The sequence below is a fragment of the Naegleria fowleri genome, assembly GCF_008403515.1.
Source record: "Naegleria fowleri strain ATCC 30894 chromosome Unknown tig9, whole genome shotgun sequence".
Lineage (NCBI taxonomy): Eukaryota > Heterolobosea > Eutetramitea > Acrasida > Naegleriidae > Naegleria > Naegleria fowleri.
In genome coordinates this window covers 510,299-530,397 of record NW_025407941.1, presented here as the reverse complement: position 1 = coordinate 530,397, position 20,099 = coordinate 510,299, and the positions used below count along the sequence as shown (strand labels likewise).

The 20,099-nt window shown below is 33.9% G+C and overlaps 11 protein-coding genes across 11 annotated transcripts in view; 4 read left to right on the top strand and 7 right to left on the bottom strand.

Annotated features, from left to right (window-relative positions):
• Window positions 1–47: 47 nt before the first annotated feature.
• FDP41_011439 (uncharacterized protein) lies at window positions 48–1,574 on the bottom strand (the record flags this gene model as incomplete). Its single annotated transcript, XM_044701847.1, has 1 exon — window positions 48–1,574. The coding sequence occupies one exon, from the start codon at window positions 1,572–1,574 to the stop codon at window positions 48–50; it is 1,527 nt and encodes a 508-aa protein (XP_044567222.1).
• Window positions 1,575–1,743: 169 nt separating this feature from the next.
• FDP41_011438 (uncharacterized protein) lies at window positions 1,744–4,236 on the bottom strand (the record flags this gene model as incomplete). The annotated part of the gene is made up of 1 exon (XM_044701846.1): window positions 1,744–4,236. One exon carries the CDS (start codon window positions 4,234–4,236, stop codon window positions 1,744–1,746), a length of 2,493 nt encoding a protein of 830 aa, XP_044567221.1.
• Window positions 4,237–5,438: 1,202 nt separating this feature from the next.
• Window positions 5,439–6,992, bottom strand: FDP41_011437 (uncharacterized protein; the record flags this gene model as incomplete). Its single annotated transcript, XM_044701845.1, has 3 exons — window positions 5,439–6,196; window positions 6,357–6,487; window positions 6,538–6,992. 3 exons carry the CDS (start codon window positions 6,990–6,992, stop codon window positions 5,439–5,441), a joined length of 1,344 nt encoding a protein of 447 aa, XP_044567220.1.
• Window positions 6,993–7,210: 218 nt separating this feature from the next.
• Window positions 7,211–9,736, bottom strand: FDP41_011436 (uncharacterized protein; the record flags this gene model as incomplete). Its single annotated transcript, XM_044701844.1, has 2 exons — window positions 7,211–9,427; window positions 9,491–9,736. The coding sequence occupies 2 exons, from the start codon at window positions 9,734–9,736 to the stop codon at window positions 7,211–7,213; spliced, it is 2,463 nt and encodes an 820-aa protein (XP_044567219.1).
• A 93-nt stretch (window positions 9,737–9,829) lies between these two features.
• FDP41_011435 (uncharacterized protein) lies at window positions 9,830–10,855 on the bottom strand (the record flags this gene model as incomplete). The annotated part of the gene is made up of 1 exon (XM_044701843.1): window positions 9,830–10,855. One exon carries the CDS (start codon window positions 10,853–10,855, stop codon window positions 9,830–9,832), a length of 1,026 nt encoding a protein of 341 aa, XP_044567218.1.
• Window positions 10,856–10,933: 78 nt separating this feature from the next.
• Window positions 10,934–11,856, bottom strand: FDP41_011434 (uncharacterized protein; the record flags this gene model as incomplete). The annotated part of the gene is made up of 2 exons (XM_044701842.1): window positions 10,934–11,053; window positions 11,119–11,856. The coding sequence occupies 2 exons, from the start codon at window positions 11,854–11,856 to the stop codon at window positions 10,934–10,936; spliced, it is 858 nt and encodes a 285-aa protein (XP_044567217.1).
• Window positions 11,857–12,412: 556 nt separating this feature from the next.
• On the top strand, window positions 12,413–13,831 carry FDP41_011433 (uncharacterized protein; the record flags this gene model as incomplete). The annotated part of the gene is made up of 1 exon (XM_044701841.1): window positions 12,413–13,831. The coding sequence occupies one exon, from the start codon at window positions 12,413–12,415 to the stop codon at window positions 13,829–13,831; it is 1,419 nt and encodes a 472-aa protein (XP_044567216.1).
• A 137-nt stretch (window positions 13,832–13,968) lies between these two features.
• FDP41_011432 (uncharacterized protein) lies at window positions 13,969–14,729 on the bottom strand (the record flags this gene model as incomplete). The annotated part of the gene is made up of 2 exons (XM_044701840.1): window positions 13,969–14,007; window positions 14,121–14,729. The coding sequence occupies 2 exons, from the start codon at window positions 14,727–14,729 to the stop codon at window positions 13,969–13,971; spliced, it is 648 nt and encodes a 215-aa protein (XP_044567215.1).
• A 124-nt stretch (window positions 14,730–14,853) lies between these two features.
• Window positions 14,854–15,961, top strand: FDP41_011431 (uncharacterized protein; the record flags this gene model as incomplete). The annotated part of the gene is made up of 2 exons (XM_044701839.1): window positions 14,854–15,632; window positions 15,706–15,961. 2 exons carry the CDS (start codon window positions 14,854–14,856, stop codon window positions 15,959–15,961), a joined length of 1,035 nt encoding a protein of 344 aa, XP_044567214.1.
• Window positions 15,962–16,230: 269 nt separating this feature from the next.
• Window positions 16,231–17,298, top strand: FDP41_011430 (uncharacterized protein; the record flags this gene model as incomplete). Its single annotated transcript, XM_044701838.1, has 1 exon — window positions 16,231–17,298. The coding sequence occupies one exon, from the start codon at window positions 16,231–16,233 to the stop codon at window positions 17,296–17,298; it is 1,068 nt and encodes a 355-aa protein (XP_044567213.1).
• Window positions 17,299–17,461: 163 nt separating this feature from the next.
• Window positions 17,462–20,099, top strand: part of FDP41_011429 (uncharacterized protein) — a gene marked incomplete at both ends in the record, with an annotated part of 3,844 nt that continues 1,206 nt past the window's right edge. Inside the window, one exon of the mRNA XM_044701836.1 lies at window positions 17,462–20,027. Within this exon, the coding sequence (XP_044567212.1) occupies window positions 17,462–20,027 (2,566 nt within the window). The remainder of the gene's footprint in view (window positions 20,028–20,099) is intronic.

Sequence of the window (20,099 nt, the reverse complement as noted above, 5' to 3'; positions counted from 1 at the left end):
TTCATGTATTTAATTACAACATTTAATTATGATGAGTATTATGCTCATCATTTACGAACAAATAATCCATTGGTGTATCGATAATTAAATCGATACAATCCATAGAGTATGGGTGTTAAAAACAATCCAATAATAAACCAAATCAATGAAAGCAATTTCAGTCGATTCTTTAACCTAAATCGAGTTAATTTCTGAGTGTGAATGAGTTGTGAAATTTTGGAATAGTATTTTTTGATGAGCAAGTGTAATTGATGATCTGCCATGATGTGATTCTCTAAATTCTTAATTTTCATATCAAGTTGATTGGAGAGAGCTTTCAATTGCAATAATTCATTTTTCAATGTTACTAAATGATAGGAATGATCAATGAGTTGTGAAGTGGTGGTGGTAATAGTATTAGTGGTGTTGGATGTTGTAGGTGATGATGATGCACTTGATGATTGGATCGAATAATAGCAAGTATCATCATCACTGGTGGTCGTAGAACCTTCTTCTTCTTCATGTTGATTGACCACCACATGTCTTGTATTCTCCTCATTGGTGGATGATTCCAACAATTGAAATCTAACCTCTGTGGGTGGTGGTGGTGGTGGTGATGGTGGTGATGTTTGATGATCCATTATTGGAATGGAATGAATTTCATCATCATCACCATTACTATTACCATGACCACTCTGACTACTATTATAATGATCATTATTAGGAATAAGATTGTGAACACCACCATTGCCACTCCTCCTCTTTAACAATTCAATTCTTGCCATTTCAAACCATTCTTCTAATTTACTTGTAGCCATACATGTCATGAGATTCTCAATTTTACTTTTTAATCCCCACATGAACTTGGATTCAAATGAACATTGAACCATTCCTTCAATGACCATCATTTGATCTTTTTCATCGTATTGAATGATATATTTGATCCATGTTTTTGATGTATCTTTTAAAAATGTTTCTAACACATCAATAGTTATAATATATTCACATCGATTATAATATAAAATTAATTTCTCATTGGATTGACATGGTAATTGAGATGGTATTCCTAAATATGAAATATAACTATTTCCAATAATATTTTGATTGTATTGAATAATTCTTTGAAGAGTGAGAGGTTGTGATGAAGGAATGAATTTCAAATGTGAAATTAATTGTGAATAATTGTGAATAATGTTTGATGATGATGGAGATGAAATGTTTGTTGTTGTTGATGATGTTGTTGTTGATGAAGGAGATGAGGATGATGATGGTATGGCAGTGGTTGTTGTTGATGATGTTGAGGAATTGGTAATGGCAGTGGTTGTTGATGAGGATGATGATGGTATGGCAGTAGTAGTGTGTGATCGATCCTCCATAGTCCATTCTTGAATGATTTTCAATTGAGTATTATGTTGTGATTCATGAAATTGTTTTAAAAATTCATTTTCAAAGATTAATTGATCCATCACTTGAGAGAGTGATACATTTAATTTTAAAAAAAGAAGAGAGGATGATGATGAGGAATCATGAGAGAGGGATGGTGATGATGATGAGGTTGATGATGATGACGGTGAGGAACTATTCGTTCGATGCATTTTTTTTGAAATAACGAACTTTGAAAAGGCTTGTGGAGTTGGGAGTGTCATACTAACTTTTAATTATATAAAAGTTTATATATATTAATATTAATATTTACACACCGATACTAATACTATTTACACCGATACTAAAACTAATACTATTTACACAGTACAATACTCATTTTTAAAAATTAAATGGTATTTCAATATTTAATTCTCCATTTCGTATTCTCACCATACATGGATCAGAATCATTCACAATTAATACATTTCGATGTTTCAAATAGGGATATAAAACATCTCTAAATTTCACTAATTTCATACATGCCACATAAATGTCATTCAATGATAGAGCGTGAACACATGTTAAATTTCTTAAATTCAAATAATGTCTCGTTTCATTGAGCATTTGTTGAATCTCTAATTGTTTCTTTTCTTGATCATTGTGATTTAAATCATGGTAACATTGAAGAATGATTTGATTCAATAAGAGATGAATGGAGTGATTGTTGTGATTGTTGTGATCATGACCATCGATGGAGTGATTGTTGTGATTGTTGTGATTGTTGTGATCATGACCACGTCTATGACTGTCATACTTGTCAATACAACTGAGTGGTAAATAAATGAATGGATGATTAATTTGAATGGAAGAAGAATTGGATCGAATGGATTCTTCTTGATGATTGGTTGTTCTTCTTGTCTTTTCATGTTGTTGTTGTTGTTCATCATCATCATCTCTATACACTATAATTTTATATAAATGATTCGTAGTAGTAGTAGTAGTAGTAGTAGTAGTAGTAGTAGTTGAATCATTATGTTCAATATTTAAATCCTTCTTTCCAATTCTTATCAATTCACTTAATAATTTTAAATATCTTTCATCATGCATAATTTCATCATTGAGACATGTAATTTGTTGAATTTGAATGTACATGTTGTTGTTGTTGTTGTGATGATGATCGGTTTGATGATGATGATTACTATTCAAATTATCATTATAATAATATTTGGTGAATGGATTCGAGTTCTTTTTCCATTCAGTGCCAGAATGATGATTCTTGTCATCATCATCACCAAGAAGATTCCAATGATCACCATAAATACTACTACCACCACCACCTCTAACACTCCTATTCACACCATCCACATGATCATCCTGTAATGATGATGATGATGATTGACTTGTTACTTTCTTTTCCATTCTCAATACCATCTCAGTGTAGAGTTCATAATTTTTAATTCTTTCAATATCTTGATCTGTTAATTCATAGATTAAATAATTCATCCAATGTTGAGCAGAATCATGTGGATTTAAATTAATCCATCCTAATTTGTTAATACCTGTATGTCCACTTCCAAATTTAATTTGAATTTGTTGATTTAATTTTCTTCTTAGAAGAGATATTTCATAGGGATAGATGGGAGTAGAAGAAGAAGAGGATGAAGAAGAGGATGATTTGTTGATAGTATCATCAACACCATGATGACAGTAATGATAGGGATCTTCATGTCTTTTCAAATTTGAAATAATTTCATGTTTCATTTCTTTTTTACCCCATTGGGAAGTATCAATACCATATTTAGTATGTAATAAATGAGTCCATTTCATAATGGTTTCATATTGTTTTTCAAATAAATCAGAAGTATCATAATAATTATAAAATCTAATAGATTTAGCATGAATACAATCACATAATTTGTTTCTAATTAAATTAGATAGTATTTCAAATCTTCGAATATATAAAATTTCAAAATCTAAATTACATGTCTTGTTAAATTCATTGACTATATGAATGACATGTTGTGGGTTGAAATGAGAAGAAGTTTGTGTGTGAGTGTTGTGGTGTTGATCAAATGGATCGTTAAAAGGAGTTTGATCAAAGTGGTGTGAATGGTATTGTTCAAATGGATTTGAACGATTGGTTGTTGTTGTCATGAAAAAACTTGATTGATAATATTCTTCAAGGGAAGAAGAATTCCTTGAATGGTCATTACTATAAGTGGTACCATTGTTGCCATTATTGACATTACTACTACTATGATTATTGTCATCACCACCATTGTTGCCCACAAATAATTGAGAATATAAATATTCGACATTCTTTACAAAACATTCATGTTGTTGAGTGGTGGATAATTGAATATTCTGTGGTAAGCCAAAGAGAGTAATTTTTTTCATTTCTTGTTTTTCTTTTATATAAAATTGTAAATCATACTTGTTGAGTTGAAATCTATTAAGAGTAGTATTACTATTATTACTATTTGAAAAATTATTCTTTAAATATCCTTTGTATTCATCAATGAAATTTTGAAATGTAGAGAGGGATTGAGAATTGACTTTTTTGTAATGTTCATTGGTGAATAAATCAGGATGGGTGACTTTATATATTTTTCTAATTTGTTTTTTGATGGGTGGTGATTGATCGAATAGTTGTAATTTTTGATGAGGAGAGGATGGTTGAGAATAATGATTGGAAGATGATTGGTGATAAAAGCGATCACAGTGAAATTTTTCATTCAAGCAATGATGATGGATGATGTGAGCAATGGTACATGATGAATGTATTGTTGTTGTTGTTGTTGTTGGTGTGTCAAAATAAATAAATTTGAGGTTGTTGGATGAGAGTTTCACACGGCCCGAGAATAGACGTGTCGTTTTGGAAGAAGGACGCATTTTTTTGGAACCAATTTATTCATTTATTCAAATTGAACAGGAGTTGTCAATTCTTGTTGTTTCCTTGACTTTGGGTCATAATTGATTTGCTCATTAGAATTTTGGCAACTTGATTTTCATTATTGGTCTTTATTTTAATTCTGTACTCGTCTTATTGTTTTTTACTTGACTTTTTATTTCTAATTTACAATGATATTCCCGAATTAAAATCCATTCCATGTGGATTTCTCAATGAACTCATTGAGTTTTATCATCGCATGCAACTGACCCTTTTAATTATTGTTGAGTTACATAATATTCTTACTTAAGGAAAGTTTTTTAATTTTTATTTTTATTGGATTGAAAATGAAGGAAATGTTTTTCTTGATTTATTTTTTCTGATCCTTCTCATCTACAATCTTATATTACCATGATACCGGATTAGTATCCATTCTTTGTGATTTTCAATGAACCACCTCCCCAAACGATTTAAAACAATGTTGTGAACAATCAATACTTCAATCCAATAATAATTTTGTCAGAACTGTTGTGCATTCTTTTGTTAAAACATCATTATTAAAGAAGAATAAAAAACAATAATTATACAAAGAAGAATTGTAAAAGCAAATAATTTCTAACCGTAAGAAAATACAAGAAAACAACAAAGATTATCGTTAAATTATATATTGTTTTAATTTTCGAATGGATTTTGGAATAGGTTATGAATAGTTTTGTTTTAAGTTCTATGTTTTATTAATAATCATTATGTTAGAATGAGAAATAGATAATATTTTCATCAGCGATGAAAAGATATAATAAACTAATCTTATTTTCTTTATGTTTGTAAAATAGTATTTTCAACTTCTTAGTTTCCTGATATAAAGTATGTTATATGGATATATTGTTTTAAATTTAAAAATATAGCTTGATCTTAATGTATAATGTTTGAGTATAGATGCGAAGTAATGTATTATTTTGTTTGAATTCTTCCTTAATACTGAATAAGTGGAATGTTCATTAAGTAGAAGCTGCAATTAGATCAGACAAGTTTTTAATGGTGATTTAGAGTTAAATAATACTCACTTCAAAAAAGATGTTTTGTGTTTTAATTTACCTGAATGTCATTTAAATATTGTTCCAAGTCCAATGCAACAATTTCATGTAATGATGAATAATAATACAAAAGGCCTTCTATCAACAAGTGAGCTGTGTATAGATTTAGATTATTTATTTATGGTATTATCTTTGATGCCTGAGTAAATTTTTAGAATCTCCTTTCTCAGTCTCAACTTTTGTCTTTCTGCACAACTCGAAGAAATTGGTAACTGTGAGGGATCCATGAGTGACAACACGTCACAATTGATGGTATTTGAGGTGGTGGATGATGGTTGTGAGGTCATAGCATTTTGGGAAGTAACTGTGTGACTCACTTCAATGACGTGTTGATAAAATGCTTCACACCATTCCGAGAATGATATTTTGTCATGTTGATTAGTACTAGGTGGTGTGGCATCATTCAAGTTTCTTCTCAATTGTACACTCTTCTCTACAATGATATCAAATATCTCTTGTGATGGAACACAATACGTTGAATTTGATTTCAATAAAGGATGAACCATCTTTTTCAAAACTCCACTCGACACTAAATTCGAATAAGAATTCTCAAAGACATGTTCCAACACGTGTTCAAAAAATTCATAAAAAAATAAATACACTCTCAAGGCAATAATAAATGTTTGAAAAGGTGGTAATTCAATGATTTTCTTTTCTTCACATATTTCAATAGATTCATCCATCGATTGATACAAGGAGAGAATGGATGAATGCAATTGCTGGTCTTCAGAATATTCTTTAAATAACTCTTTGTGTTTCATTAGTGTTGGATACATGATGACACTCTTATAAATACGAATCATTATATTCTCAGGAAAATCATCACAGAGTAAGGTTGTTAATTGATAGTATTCTGAAAAGTTCATTTCTTGATGATTTAGTATGGAATATTAGAATTATTGAAATGGGAATATTAGAATTACAATAATTAGTTGGAACATTCGAATTACGATAATTATTATTTGTTTTAATATTATTGAGGTTAAGCCAGTATTAAAGTTTCATTGTGATCTAAATTTCTTACCTACTTTGTTCATTACTAATTTTAGAATAAATTTGTTCAAAATAATCTGCAAAACTCAATCGATTTCTTGGATTTGCAAACACATATGAAAAGGATTTATGAATAATATTAGTACCACTCACGACCGATCTAAAACTAGATCAAATAGTATTTATTGAACATCTGATTGAACAGAGTCAACTTACTATTGTGCCAAATATTGCAAAGGTTCTTCTTCTCTAAGGAAAATTAATTGAGAGAGAACATCATTCAAATAGAAATGAACATGATATCTTTTCAAATATTCTTCACCTTCATGATGAAAGAATGGATGAGATGATGCAGAGTGAGAAGAACTAGTAGTGGTAGAATGATGAATACTTGGTGAGTTTCGGTTGGGAGAATTTGTGGAGATGGTTGTGGTGGTCATCAACAACAAGCGTTGGTTGGAAGAGGCACTACTACTACTACTACTGACAGGTCTTGAGAGATGAGAGGTTGTTGAAGAGGTCATCTGGATGGATGATGCAGTATGGTTGTTTGTATTACTATTGTTGCTTGTTGTAGTTGTTGTTGGTGATGAAGAAGAAACAAAGGTTCCGATGAGTGGCTGCGGTGGTCGACTTCTAGAGGCAGACGAGGAAGGTAAGGATTGAGACATATTTTCTTGTAATATTCCCTAAAAGACAACTTGTATATTGATTGCGCCTTCATACAACCGCGCGCTCAAAGCTTTTTGGTGCACACGAATTTTATTCGAATAGGTTGGATTCGATTGTTGGACCACCCTTCACAAATTCAATCGATAGAGATTCTAGTAGATTGGTCGTGTGTATGGTCATCGTGCATGTTATGTTACATAAGGATGATAAAAAACATTCAATTTTCATTCATCGCAGGTGGTGACTGTTGATTGGCAGCTTGATTCTCCAACTCCAATGCCTTTGTATAATCTTGAATGGCATTGTCGAAATCTCCCATGGAATCATAGGCACTTCCTCGATTGAAATAAGCGTTAGCATTTTGGGGATCCAATTCAATGACTTTTGTGAAATCTTGAATGGAACGTGAATAGTTCTTGAGTTTTTCATACGAAATGCCTCTATTGTGATAGGCATGAACATTCTTTGGATCAATCTTAATGACTCGATCGTAATCAGCAATAGCTAACTCGTATTGAGAGCGTTTCGCATATGAATATCCTCTGTTATTGAGCGTTTTAATGTTATCAGGCTCAAATTGCAGAGTGGTCGTATAGTCCTTAATAGCTTCATCATACTTTCCAAGTTTACGATATGAAAATCCTCGATCAATATATACTTGAGTATTGTTTGGATTGATTTCAATGGCTTTGGTATAGTCGAGAATTGCCTTTTCGTATTGTCCCATATTCTTAAATGCGGTGGCTCTATTGATATACATGGAAGCACTTGGATTGCTTTCAATAGAAATGACAGTCGTAAAGTCTTGAATGGCTTCCTCAAATCTTCCTAAACGATCCAACAACAGACCTCTCGAAATAAATGATGGTAAATTGTTGGGATCCAACTTGATAGCAGTAGACCAATCATTGATGGCTTCTTCATACATTTCTGCCTTCTCATAACTACTTCCTCGATTATGATATGCATTAATGTTCTTTGGATCGATTGATATTGCCATGGTATAATCTTCGATTGCTTTTTGAAAATTGGCAATTTTGTCATAACAAAATGCTCTATTGTAAAAAGCTTTAAAGTGTTTTGGATTGATTTGAATAGCCTTCGAATAATCTTGAATGGCGTTATCAAAATGTCCAAGTTTACGATATGAAAATCCTCGATTATGGAAAAAATCAGCATTGGATGGATCAATTTCTATCGCTTTGGTGAAATTTTCAATAGCCTTATTATACTGTTGAAGCCTATCATAGGAAATTCCTCTATTGTAATAAGTGTACGAATTTCTTGGTTCAATACTCAAAGCCATTGTGTAGTTTTCAATTGCTTTCTGATATTGTCCAAGCTTATCATATGAGAAGCCTCTATTGAAATAAGCCTTAAAGTGTTTTGGATTAAGCTCAATAGCCTTTGTGTAGTCTCTAATAGCAGAAAGAAAGTCTCCCTTCTTTCTATGTGAGAACCCTCTAGAATGATAATAATCAGCATTCTTCACGCTCATATCATCATCTTGAGTATTGTTAGATGTTCCTTCGTTGGTATTGAACTCGTAATTCATATCATAATTATTTTCATCTTCGAATGTTGGCGAAACGTTCGATGTAGATACACGTAACGAGTTTTGTGAGTTGGAATGTGATCTTGGTCTAAAGCTCATGGCTGGGGATATCGGAACGACCTGAGGAGAAATCTCTTCCATGTTTGTCTCTGATGTCTTGGATCCAACCTTAATGGTTAATTGTGGATAATGTTTGGTTAAAGTTGATGGTTGATCTCCAATTTGTAAACTCTTAACGCCATTACTGATGGATACATCACTCACACCACTATTGTTCATTAGTTGTGAGTTATTGGTTTGCTTTTCGAACGAAAGGGCGACATCATTTGTAAAATCTTTCATCATGTTGGCTTTCACTGTTTCCTCCTTTTTCTTCATATACTCCTCAAAAGTGTTATGTCCCTCTGCAATATAACGAGGCACTCTTCTCCTTCGTTTAGGAGAAGCATTGATTTGGCTCTTTTCTTGATCCCTTTCCAATGCAAATTCGTAGTCAAGAATGGCAGCTTGAAAATTTCCTCTTCTATTTTGGCAAGCAGCCTTACTATAGCCTGCGTTCACATGATTGGGATCGATTTTCAATACCATCGAATAGTCCTCAAGAGCCTTATCGAGTTGATCCAATTTTTCATGGCATTGACCTCTATTAAAGTAAGCATTCACAAGCGAAGAGTTCGTTGGACCCATAAGAAACGAGCTACTGCTCACTTTGCTTGTATTAAAGGATGAGTTTACGCTGTTGATTCCACTTGGAGATGATGTTACGAGTATTTGAATGATTGATGTAAAGTCTTGAATGGCTTTTTCAAATTCCTCTTTCTTTGAGTAGGATTGAGCCCGAGCATGTAAAGCCTTAACATTTGATGGATCCGCCATGAGCTAATATGCGAATATGGATCATATGGATCAATATGAACCTTTAAATATTTCATGAATACAAACCTTGTTGGTACAAGACTCAATCACCTTATCCAAATTTACGTTCTTTCGGTAATAGAATGTCCTATGAGGATGACTCTTTGCTTCATCTTCCTTGTCCAGAAAGTCCTTTCTTTTGCAGAGAGAGCCTTTGGTCATCATTTCATACAAAGCATTCTCATCATCAACGGAGGTCATGGTTGCTTCGTATTGAAAGGAAGCAGCAATGTTGGCATTGGACGAGGAAAGAGGTTTGTTAGAAAGTTTCATTTTTTTGCATCTGATGAAAATTAACCGCGAAAACCTACAATGAAAGTTTTGGTTGTTATTATAAACAACACCTTCGAAAAAATATTGTGGTAGCTAGACACTCTTTTTACATCCTACTGCAAAGTAGTTCACATCTATATCTATTTCACTTCCAATGGTAGTTTTATGAGTCCATGGATTGTATTCCATTCCCTCCACGTCCACGAGCTCAATATTTGCCTTCTTCATAAATATACACATTTCTTGAGGTGTCACATATTTTCTCCATTCATGAGTACCACGTGGAATAATTCCTAACATATATTCTGCCATGACAATCGTCTGAAGATAGGATTTTGGAGTTCTATTCATGGTACTCATAATTAATAATCCATTTTCATTCAACAATTTAGAAAGAGATTGTATGAAAGATTCAGCATGAGCCACATGTTCAATCACCTCGAGACATACAATGCAATCAAACGAATGAGTCATGGACTGATTTTGGGCGGGAATCGTATCCTTGTGGTTGCCTTGGTGAGAATAAATCAAACCTTCAACCGTCGAATGAAGATACTGTAAATTCTCAATGGACTTGCCATGTTCTTTAGCAATCATAATATTATCACTAGATGCATCCAATCCAATCACTGAGGTTGCTCCTAATCGAGCCAAACATTCGCTCACCAATCCACCACCACATCCAACATCTAAAAACGTGAGACCTTTAAAAGGCTTACTGTCCTCTTCTTGCAAATTGAAATGTTTGATGACTCGTGATCGAATGTATTCCATTCGGGCTGGATTGATATGATGAAGAGTTTTGAGAGAACCATTGGGATTCCACCATTCATTCATTCTGGCAAGAAGTGAGAATTTGTTGACTTCTTTGGGATCAATGCTACAAGTTGTTGCTGTTGTATGTATAATATTTGTTGATGTGTTAGGACTTGCTACATGATTATTTCGGAGAGAGATGGAAAAAAAGGAATCCTTATGATGATGATTTTGATGGAATTTCAAATTAGTGAAAATGTTATGAGAAGAAGCATTCTTAAATACATCCGAGTTCCTTGAAAGCAACTTGATGCTGTTCGTACCACTGCTCCTACAGCAGGCACGATGAAAGATGGATTTCATTACGGGGCAATACATTTGACTGACAGGCGGGAATCAGAAACTGTTATGATGGTGGTGGTGAAAAGGCTTATTTTTTAATCAAAAATCTCGAACGATGGCAAGATCGGATACAATGATTTTCCTGGCTGGTCGCTGCTGATGAGAAGTTTTCTTCTTTTTTCGTTTGGATTGAGCCGAGTAGTAGTTGAGAATTTGTAGCTGCAACTCATTGTCATCACAATAATAATAATACTAATAAAATCAATAATGGATGATAGCCTTACCTTTTTGTTGAATACTTGACTCACCTCTCCACAACTATCTCTACCGATTGGCTCATAGTGATCATTACTAGTAGTGTTGTTGTTCGATTCAAATGTTGTAATTGGGTTCATGTCGTTATTGTGGTTGTTGTTGAGATGTGAAATAATTTCATTCATATTCATCACTGCAATGTATTTAATGAATTTTCCACTCAACCTCAAATGAGAGAATTCACTGTTGTGGACATGATGAGATGCATTATGTGTGTTGATCATCTTAATTCGAGTCGAGACATTTCTCATCCTATTCGAGGAGGAGGAGGAGGAGGAGTATACTCCACAAAGTGAATATTCAACATTTGTCAATTCCATATTCAAATGTTCATCCACACTCTCGAAATCTCCACTCCACTTGTCACCATGATTTGATTCAATAGATACTTGGATCCGAAGAGGAGGAGGAGTAGTAGTAGTAGTTCTGGTGGTGGTGGTGGTGGTGGTGGTGTTCAAGTTGTTGTTGATGTTCTTATTATTCGGATTGGGGTTGTTGTTGTTCCTATTGCTGTCAAAATGATGATGGGACGAATATCGAAGGAGAGTATTCAAATGATTAAAGTATTGGCACAATAGAAAGTGTTGTTGATGTTGATGATGGTGATGTTGATGATGATGGCCATGTCGAATAATGTTCATGGTGGTGTTGGTTTGGTTCGGAATCTGAGCATAATTCGATGGTTGTTGTTGTTGTTGTCTTTTCATCCTTACGAAGAAGTATTATTGAACATATGTTCGAACAACAACGTATTCTCTTTCACACACAACGAAGAGTACAAGGATGACGAGGATTTGTTCTTTTTTAAAAGCAACAAGGCAACCTCGATGATATTAATAAACCTATTCAATCATGCACGCTATTCGGAATGGGTGAGAGAATAAATATAACTGTGTAGGATCTAGCAACCGTATCTGTATAATATAATGAATCAATACTTTCTTATATTACTCAGTGAAATTGCATCATTATTTGAATTCACTTATTTGGATGTAGATGGGGATGCATCATGATAATGCTCTAGGGTGATGACTATTATGGTTATTCAGAATGTATGAATTTTCATGATGCATGTGAATCTAATATTATTCATCACCTTCATCCTCTTGATGTCAAGAGATCATGTGACATGGTACTTGAGAGTAGAAATATATATATATATATATATATTTAGGGAGAGAAAGTGGTTCCAAGATTTTTCGAAAGACAAAAAATCCATCTTCACTCTCTCTTCCCTATTATTCTCACGTGGTGATGATGATGATGAATTCACAACAACAACAACAACAACTCTCAACTGCAGTTGATCATCATCATCATGACGACCACCACCACAATTACGACAATGACGATGAGAAGGAAGACTTTCTATTCCTTTCCTCCTCCTCCTCCTCTTTCATGTCATCTTCAACTTGGTCTTTGATGAATCATCATCATCGAAATAGTACAACTAATACGACTCAATTTGGTAAATCTGCATCATCAACTTTTGACAAGACAAGTTTGAGTGGTGTGCCAACAAAGAAGAAGAAGAATACCAAAGGAACAACAACAACAACAACAACAGGCACCGGCACGACTACTGCCAACAACAACAACAACAACAACAACACCATCACTACTACTACAACCAATAATAATGAATCCATTCATCATCATCATCATCATCATTCACTGCCACCACCACCAAGTTTATCACAACAAAACCCTCATCAACATCATTACTCCATGAGTTCCATATCTTCCTCTTCTTCCTCTCTCTCATCATTACAACAACACATCCAAGTGGATGAAACATCGGCTCTTTTAAAGACGACACCACAACAACCATCACAACAACAACAACAGCAACAACCATCACCAACAGTACCATCACCATCACTCATTTCTTCCCATTATTATTCTTATTATCCTTCTGTCACGAACAATCGGAATATTACCACTCTATTGGATGATGATCATTGTGGTCATCTCTTTGTAAATTCTCATCCCAACCATCATCAACACAATCATCACCACCACTCACATCATCACTCACTCACTCCTCAACTCAATTCTTTCAATCCTAATAGTTCTAACAATACTATTCTCAATCATGGTAATCACACACAAATATTACTTTCACAAGTCACAACCATTCGGAAATGGAAATGGTCATTTTGTTTAACAAGTACCGTTGTGATCATGATGTTAATATCATTTTCGATTTTATTATTATATAATTTATTATTTTCTCAACCTTATGTCTATATTAATCAAATACAAATTAATCAATTACCAATTGTGGATCGAACTGTAGGATTTAATATTATTCTCACTGCTAACAATCCAAGTATATTATCTATTGAAATTTATTCAATTTTGTTGAATATCAAATTATTTGATAGTCAAAAAAGTGTTTATTATGATATTGAAACACCACTCTCTTATACTTTTCAAAATTTGACCACCATTGATTCACTTTCCATTTCACAATCAGTTTCAATTTCTTCTAAAATATATATTGGAAATAATCCTAATTTTATTCAATTATTGGATTTATTTGCTCGTAATATTTATATTGGAATTGAAGTGAATGGAAAGATTGGAATGTATGTCTTTGGAGGTGCTTTTTATCATTCACAACCTGTGAAAAAATCACAACAATACTTGTTGGTGGGAGGAAGTAGTAGTGGCAGATAGTGGCAGATCGAGCAGCAGTGAGTGATCGAGTTTGGAGGAGGAGTAGTCATGGTGGCCATCGATCTGATGGTGATAGTAGCAGCAGCAGTGAGTGATCGAGTTTCGTAACAGCGCCGGGGATATTGAGACAATGGTCTTTAAAATAATTGATTCAATTTGAAAAAGAGGATCAACAACTAGTACATGTCGTCGTGAGATCATCATGTCAACAAAATATATATGTTTATATAGTAGTAGTAGTAGTAGTTATTGCCACCACCACCATCACCACAACACTGAATATACATACCAATCCAAACACAATTAAAAAGGGTAACCATGTTTTGACAAATCCAATTGGACCATTCACATATTTTCCATAAATAAACATTAAAAAGGCAATTTCAATGATACCAATCGTTCGATTTCTTCTAAATTTCAGGTCATTCAAACAATGAACTGTAAAGTGATGACAATTATGACAAAAGAAATTATACATTTTAGATCTGTAACATTTTGCTCCATTCTTAATAACTGAATCATATCTGCTCAATTGTTCTGAATTTAAACATGATTCAAGAGGAAGATATCGAGTTGGTTTACCAAATGCAAAATCATCCACACTAATGTAATATGGACCTGCAAAATCATGGATGATACCCTGTGAAGTGGCAATACCCATATGACCTATAAATGGAAGTAACCAGGTGATGAGAGGAATTGGAGTCCAAACAATACAGTATGGATATCGATCAAGAGAAGGATTGAATTCTGTGTGGAACATTTCCGAGTGTTGTGAATGTTCTTCATCATCATCATTGGATGGATCGTTAGAATTCATTATTTGGTGATCATCGGGAATATCATCATCATGTTGGTCATGATGGGTTGGGGTGTTGTCTTTGGAAGTTTGGACCATGGTGTGATGATGAATATTTTTTTGATTCGGAGGATTCATAATGATTGACGACGGTGTTCAAGAAACTCCCTCTCATTTCAACCGTTTCTCAAATATTTACAACAAAAAAATTGTAAATTTTCAAATGACAAGCACCTCCAGTTCTCCATCATCATCCTCCAAATCCGAATCACCTCACCACCACCACCACTTGGGTGGCTCTCAAATCACTTGCGTGGTTTATCCTCCTACGGATCAAGATCCAAACATCTTCTATCCTCAGCTCATTAATCAATGGCTCTCCAAATACACCAACAATGTTGCAAAGAGAATCTCTCACCTCTCTGAATGCTCACCCTCTCTATTAATAATATTATATGAGGCTCTGTCAAAAGACAATCCTCTCACTAATCCAGAAGAATATCCAAAATTCATTCGAGAGAAGAAATTAACTGTTTCTCAAAATCAATACAATCTCCTTGAATTGATGGGTTATTTAAGGAAGCGATTCAAACATTCATTTATTTTGAGAAATATTGATGAAAGGAAATTACTCGAGAGAGATACCTTCGAATTAATCAAATTATTGGATTGGTTTATTCAATTAGAAAATCAACGAGTTCAACCTTATGTGCCACACCTCGATGATGAGAATTACGATTTGAGGAAGAGAAATGAAAAAACAATTCAAACACAGAACACCATTGACGAACACACTCTCAAACATCGAAAACGTCTTTTCAAATTGCAAAGAGATAAACTTGTAAAAGAACATGAAGCATTTGTGAAAGGTTCAATGTTACGAGCTCAAGCACGAGAGGAGAAATTGCTCAGAGAGTTTCTGTCTCATAGTCAAAGAGTTGAGAAGGATCATTTGATTCAAATGGTGGCCATGTTAAAGAAAAAAGGAACAAGATATGAAACGTAAATTACAAGATCGAAAAGATTCACTCATCAATTTGTAAGTAATGCATTCTCTTATAATTTTATTTTGCAGGTCACTGAGATGCATCTTCAACAGTTATAAAGGACAAATGGATATTATTAAGGCCAAGCAAGAAGATCAATTATTCAAAAACAAAATTATTTCAAAGGATTTATTTCTCGAGTATGACAAACAACATCGAGAGTTTCAAAAATATAAAGAACAAGAATTGGAATTGGAAAGGTGGAGATTTCTCTCTCAGAAACAAAAAGAAGAATTCAAACTTCAACACCAACTGCAAGAACTTATTCAAAGAAATAAAAAGTAAGACGCGTCGACACTATGGCAGAAAGTAAGGAAATCACTTGAATCTGAGTGTCATGTCACTCAAAAGAATGTTTAGAACCATTCAAAAATTAAGCATATATTGGCCAAATGAAGTGACCCTTCAAGATCATCAGGAATGAAGTGACCCTTCAGGATCTCATCAATAGGGTCCCCACGACGTCGAAGGTATACATCATCATGGTGGTTGAATTCAAAAATGGTGAAGGTGTGGGTTTATTTCATGTGGCCACAGGTGGTTGAATTCAAAAAATGACATCTTCCTTTCATGCACTGCCATCATCATCGCCATCACCAATAGTTGTACAACTGAAGACTACTCCTTCTCAGATTTCTATTCATCGATTCACTCTCGCCAATATATTTAAATATATTTTAGAATCTCCGAGTGATGTTCATGGATTATTATTGGGTCCTCGATCACTTGATCTTTCATCATCGACATGGCCAATTACAAATTTTATTTTATTTCATTCCCATTCATCACCCATCATCACGACGATGGATCTTCATGATCTCATGATGGATATTAAAATTGATGATTCTAAATATATAATCATTGGATATTTCAAATATAGATCTAATACCAGTTTGAACAGCATGACATTGAATGAAATGAATATTCTTTATTATCTTCTAAATAATTTATTAAAAAGAGATTCAATGATATTTGCATTATTTACAGACAGAATGATTTCTAATGAATCCATGTTATTATCAGATTCTTCTGATCATTTATCAACAAGTCATTCAAAACATTACACCACTATTGAACATTGTTATGTTTTTAGAAGTGTCAATTATTGTAAAACATTTGAAGAAGAATTACATTTATTACCCATTGTATTATCAAAACCTATTCATGTGAAAATTGAAAATTTAATTAGTACATCTAACACTCATTTGAAATACAAGACATTACCACCAGTAATCTCAGGTGATAGGAATCTCAGTGGTAACATGACACACATCACTAGAGCTGCTGATCATGGTGATGATCGAGACACAACAGATGTGTCATCTCTCACATTGGAAAAAAACACAAGGACAGCGTCCTATTCTCCACAAACCCAATCACCACCATTACCACCATTACCAACAACAACAACACCACCACTCATATCTTCCTCCTCATCTTCATTGATTGGTAACAATGATGAAAAACAATTGAGCATTACGACCACCTCAGCAATTCATGCCTCTCAAGAAAGTGTTCAACAATTAGAGAAATATTTGACACATTCTTTGGATGAATTGAAACAATTAGCAGATCAGGTTCAACAATCTCGATTGAAATTGTTACAATTAAAAAATAATTAAAGTATTGTCTTTTTTGAAGAAACCACAACACTGATGGTTCCAAGGAGAGCCTCCAATTAGTTACGTGAAAATGTACAATCGGATTGAAGTTCACAAATATCGCAAGGAAGAAGAAGAGGTTTCAAAAAAAGAAAATTTTGAACTAAAAAAAATTCAAAAAAAAATGAAACGAAAACAAAACCCAGTAGTAGTGGATCATCACGAGGACTCCGACTCTGCGACCGACGAAAGTGATGATGATGATTTCATCATGGGTCATCATCATGACAATTTGAACACCATGAGAGTCATGCAAAAACAACAAAAATCTTCCTCTCAAACAACAAACAAAAAAAAGAAAACCACCCGATCTTCCTCTTCATCCTCCTCGATCGGAGAGATTAAAAATGGAAATACCATTGTTCGTAAAGTAAACCTTGATGCTGAATCGGAACACTCGTTACTACTCTATGCTCAAAGTCAACTCTTACATACTGAAACCACTTATCGTCCAGTCTTATTCTATGCTCCTCAACTCGGTGATGATATTGTTTTTATTAGAGAAGGATATAAGGCTTACATGGAACAAATCAAAGAAGATATTTCAACCTTGACCTATGTCCTTCCTGTTTTTGAAAATGTTCCAAATGTTGAACAGTTTCCTCCATCCATCAATTGTACAGTTTCTCAAATAGAATACAAGAGTATTGTACTTAAAGAGAATATAAGAATTACATTATTTACTTTGACTCTTACAAAAAAGGCAATCATGAATGATGAGGTGATGGAAGGATCTAATTATAGTCCATTTCAAACAGGTGATACTTTTAAAATTGATTTAATTGAAAGTTCATTTTGCAAACCATTTATTATTACATTACAACATTATCAATGTGCTGCTCATTACTTTAAAACACTCAAAATTGGAGATGTTGTAAAATTAGATTTCTTTGAAAATTCAGAATTTGTTGCCTATGATGGAACTATTGCTAGTATTGAACCCATTTCATCAAAAGAACCTAAATGTATGTATGAAGTAATCAAAGTCAAATGGCCAGAAGAATCTGAATTGGATAAAATTAGTGTTTGGGAATTGAAAGATATTGAAGACAAAACTCCATTCATGAAATCACTTCCACATATTCCAACTCTTGTGAATAAGAAATTGATTCATACATTAACTGAATTTACAAAATCTCCTTCCCATAGCAGCTTACCTTATTTGGTCAAATCACCGTATCCCATGCTATTCACAACTCTCTTGGAAAGACTTGTAAAAAATTTCTATCGAAATGCCAATGCCTTTTTATTTGATTTTAAACATGTCGTGGAATGTGTGAGACGAGAAATACCTTCAAAGAATAGTAATGCAGTGAAACAAATGATGAAAACAGCACTTGCAATTGAAGAGATTGTTCAACAACAACAACAACAACATGGTGGTGATGAAATGAGCATGAAAAGTTCTTCAATACCTCCTCAGCCTTCTTCTTCTTCGTCAGTAATCATACCATCTGTAGGTGGTGGTAGTAGTAGTACTAGTGCTACGATGAGTATGACTGCCAAAACAACAACATCCTCCACCATCACACCTCCTCCAATACCTCAACAACTCTCCCAAAAAGATGACTCTACCAAAAAGAAGTCCAAAGCAACAACAACAACCACTGTCAGTAGTTCTACTGCAATTTCTTCTTCCTCTACAAGTAAGGGCATGATGAAAACAGCAGAACAAACAATGATCACTCTTCCTAGTAGTAGTAGTAGTCATCATACTGAACTCGTGACAAATACTGCTGCTGCTACAAAGAGACAACACAAAATGGCAGAAAAGTCTCCAAAGAAGAAAGCAAACACCACCACCACCACCACCACCACTATTACTACTGCTGGTACTACAACGACTCCCTCAATGATGACTCCCACCAGTAGTCAAGATTTAAAAGAGACCTCAATCCCAACCAAGCCAATCACCAAGCCAATCACCACTCTTGTAACAAAGAAGGATGATGAAGAGACTGATTCCTCTGATGAAGAACAGAATACAACGAACAAGTATAGTAGTAGTAGTTCACTAGGAAATTTGAATGCCACACATCCACCATCCACACCAAGTGATACTACTACACTCACAAAAACCATTCATGATCATATTCAATCATATTTAGGAACAACAACAACTCCACACTATCTTCCAGACATTCCAAAAATAGCATCTAAAAAACAAGAAACGACTCGTGTATCCTCAACTCAGCCATCGATGGTTGTTAGTAATGTCATTCAGAATAATTTGAACCACACAACGACTACACCTACAACAACTTTTATGGGTTCTTCTTCTTCTCATACTACTACCACTACTGCTATACCTAGTGGTGGTAGTAGTGACACAAAAACTTTGACGAGTGGTGTGAGTACTATTGCTACTACTAATAGTAGTGCTGGTCGTACTTTTCAAACAGAATTGTTGCCTAGTCTTCCAAATATTCAAAAGAAGAAGAAGAATAAATCATCCACTGAAGAATCAAAGAGCTCTGAAGAAAAGAAAGAAAAAAAGAAAAAGAAACCTCATGATGAAGAGAAGAAAAAGAAGAAAAAGTCTGAAGAAGAATCAACACCAATGTTCAAGATTAAAATCAAATTAGACAATGAATCAAGTGGAATTAGTCCCATTCAAGAGTCAACGATAGCAACAACATCCTCTCTCACCACACAACCATTATCAACTACCTTATCTGATGACACTGCGAGTAGGATTAAAATACCAAAAAAGTCAAAGAAAGATTCCATACTACCACCACCACCACCACCATCATCATCAT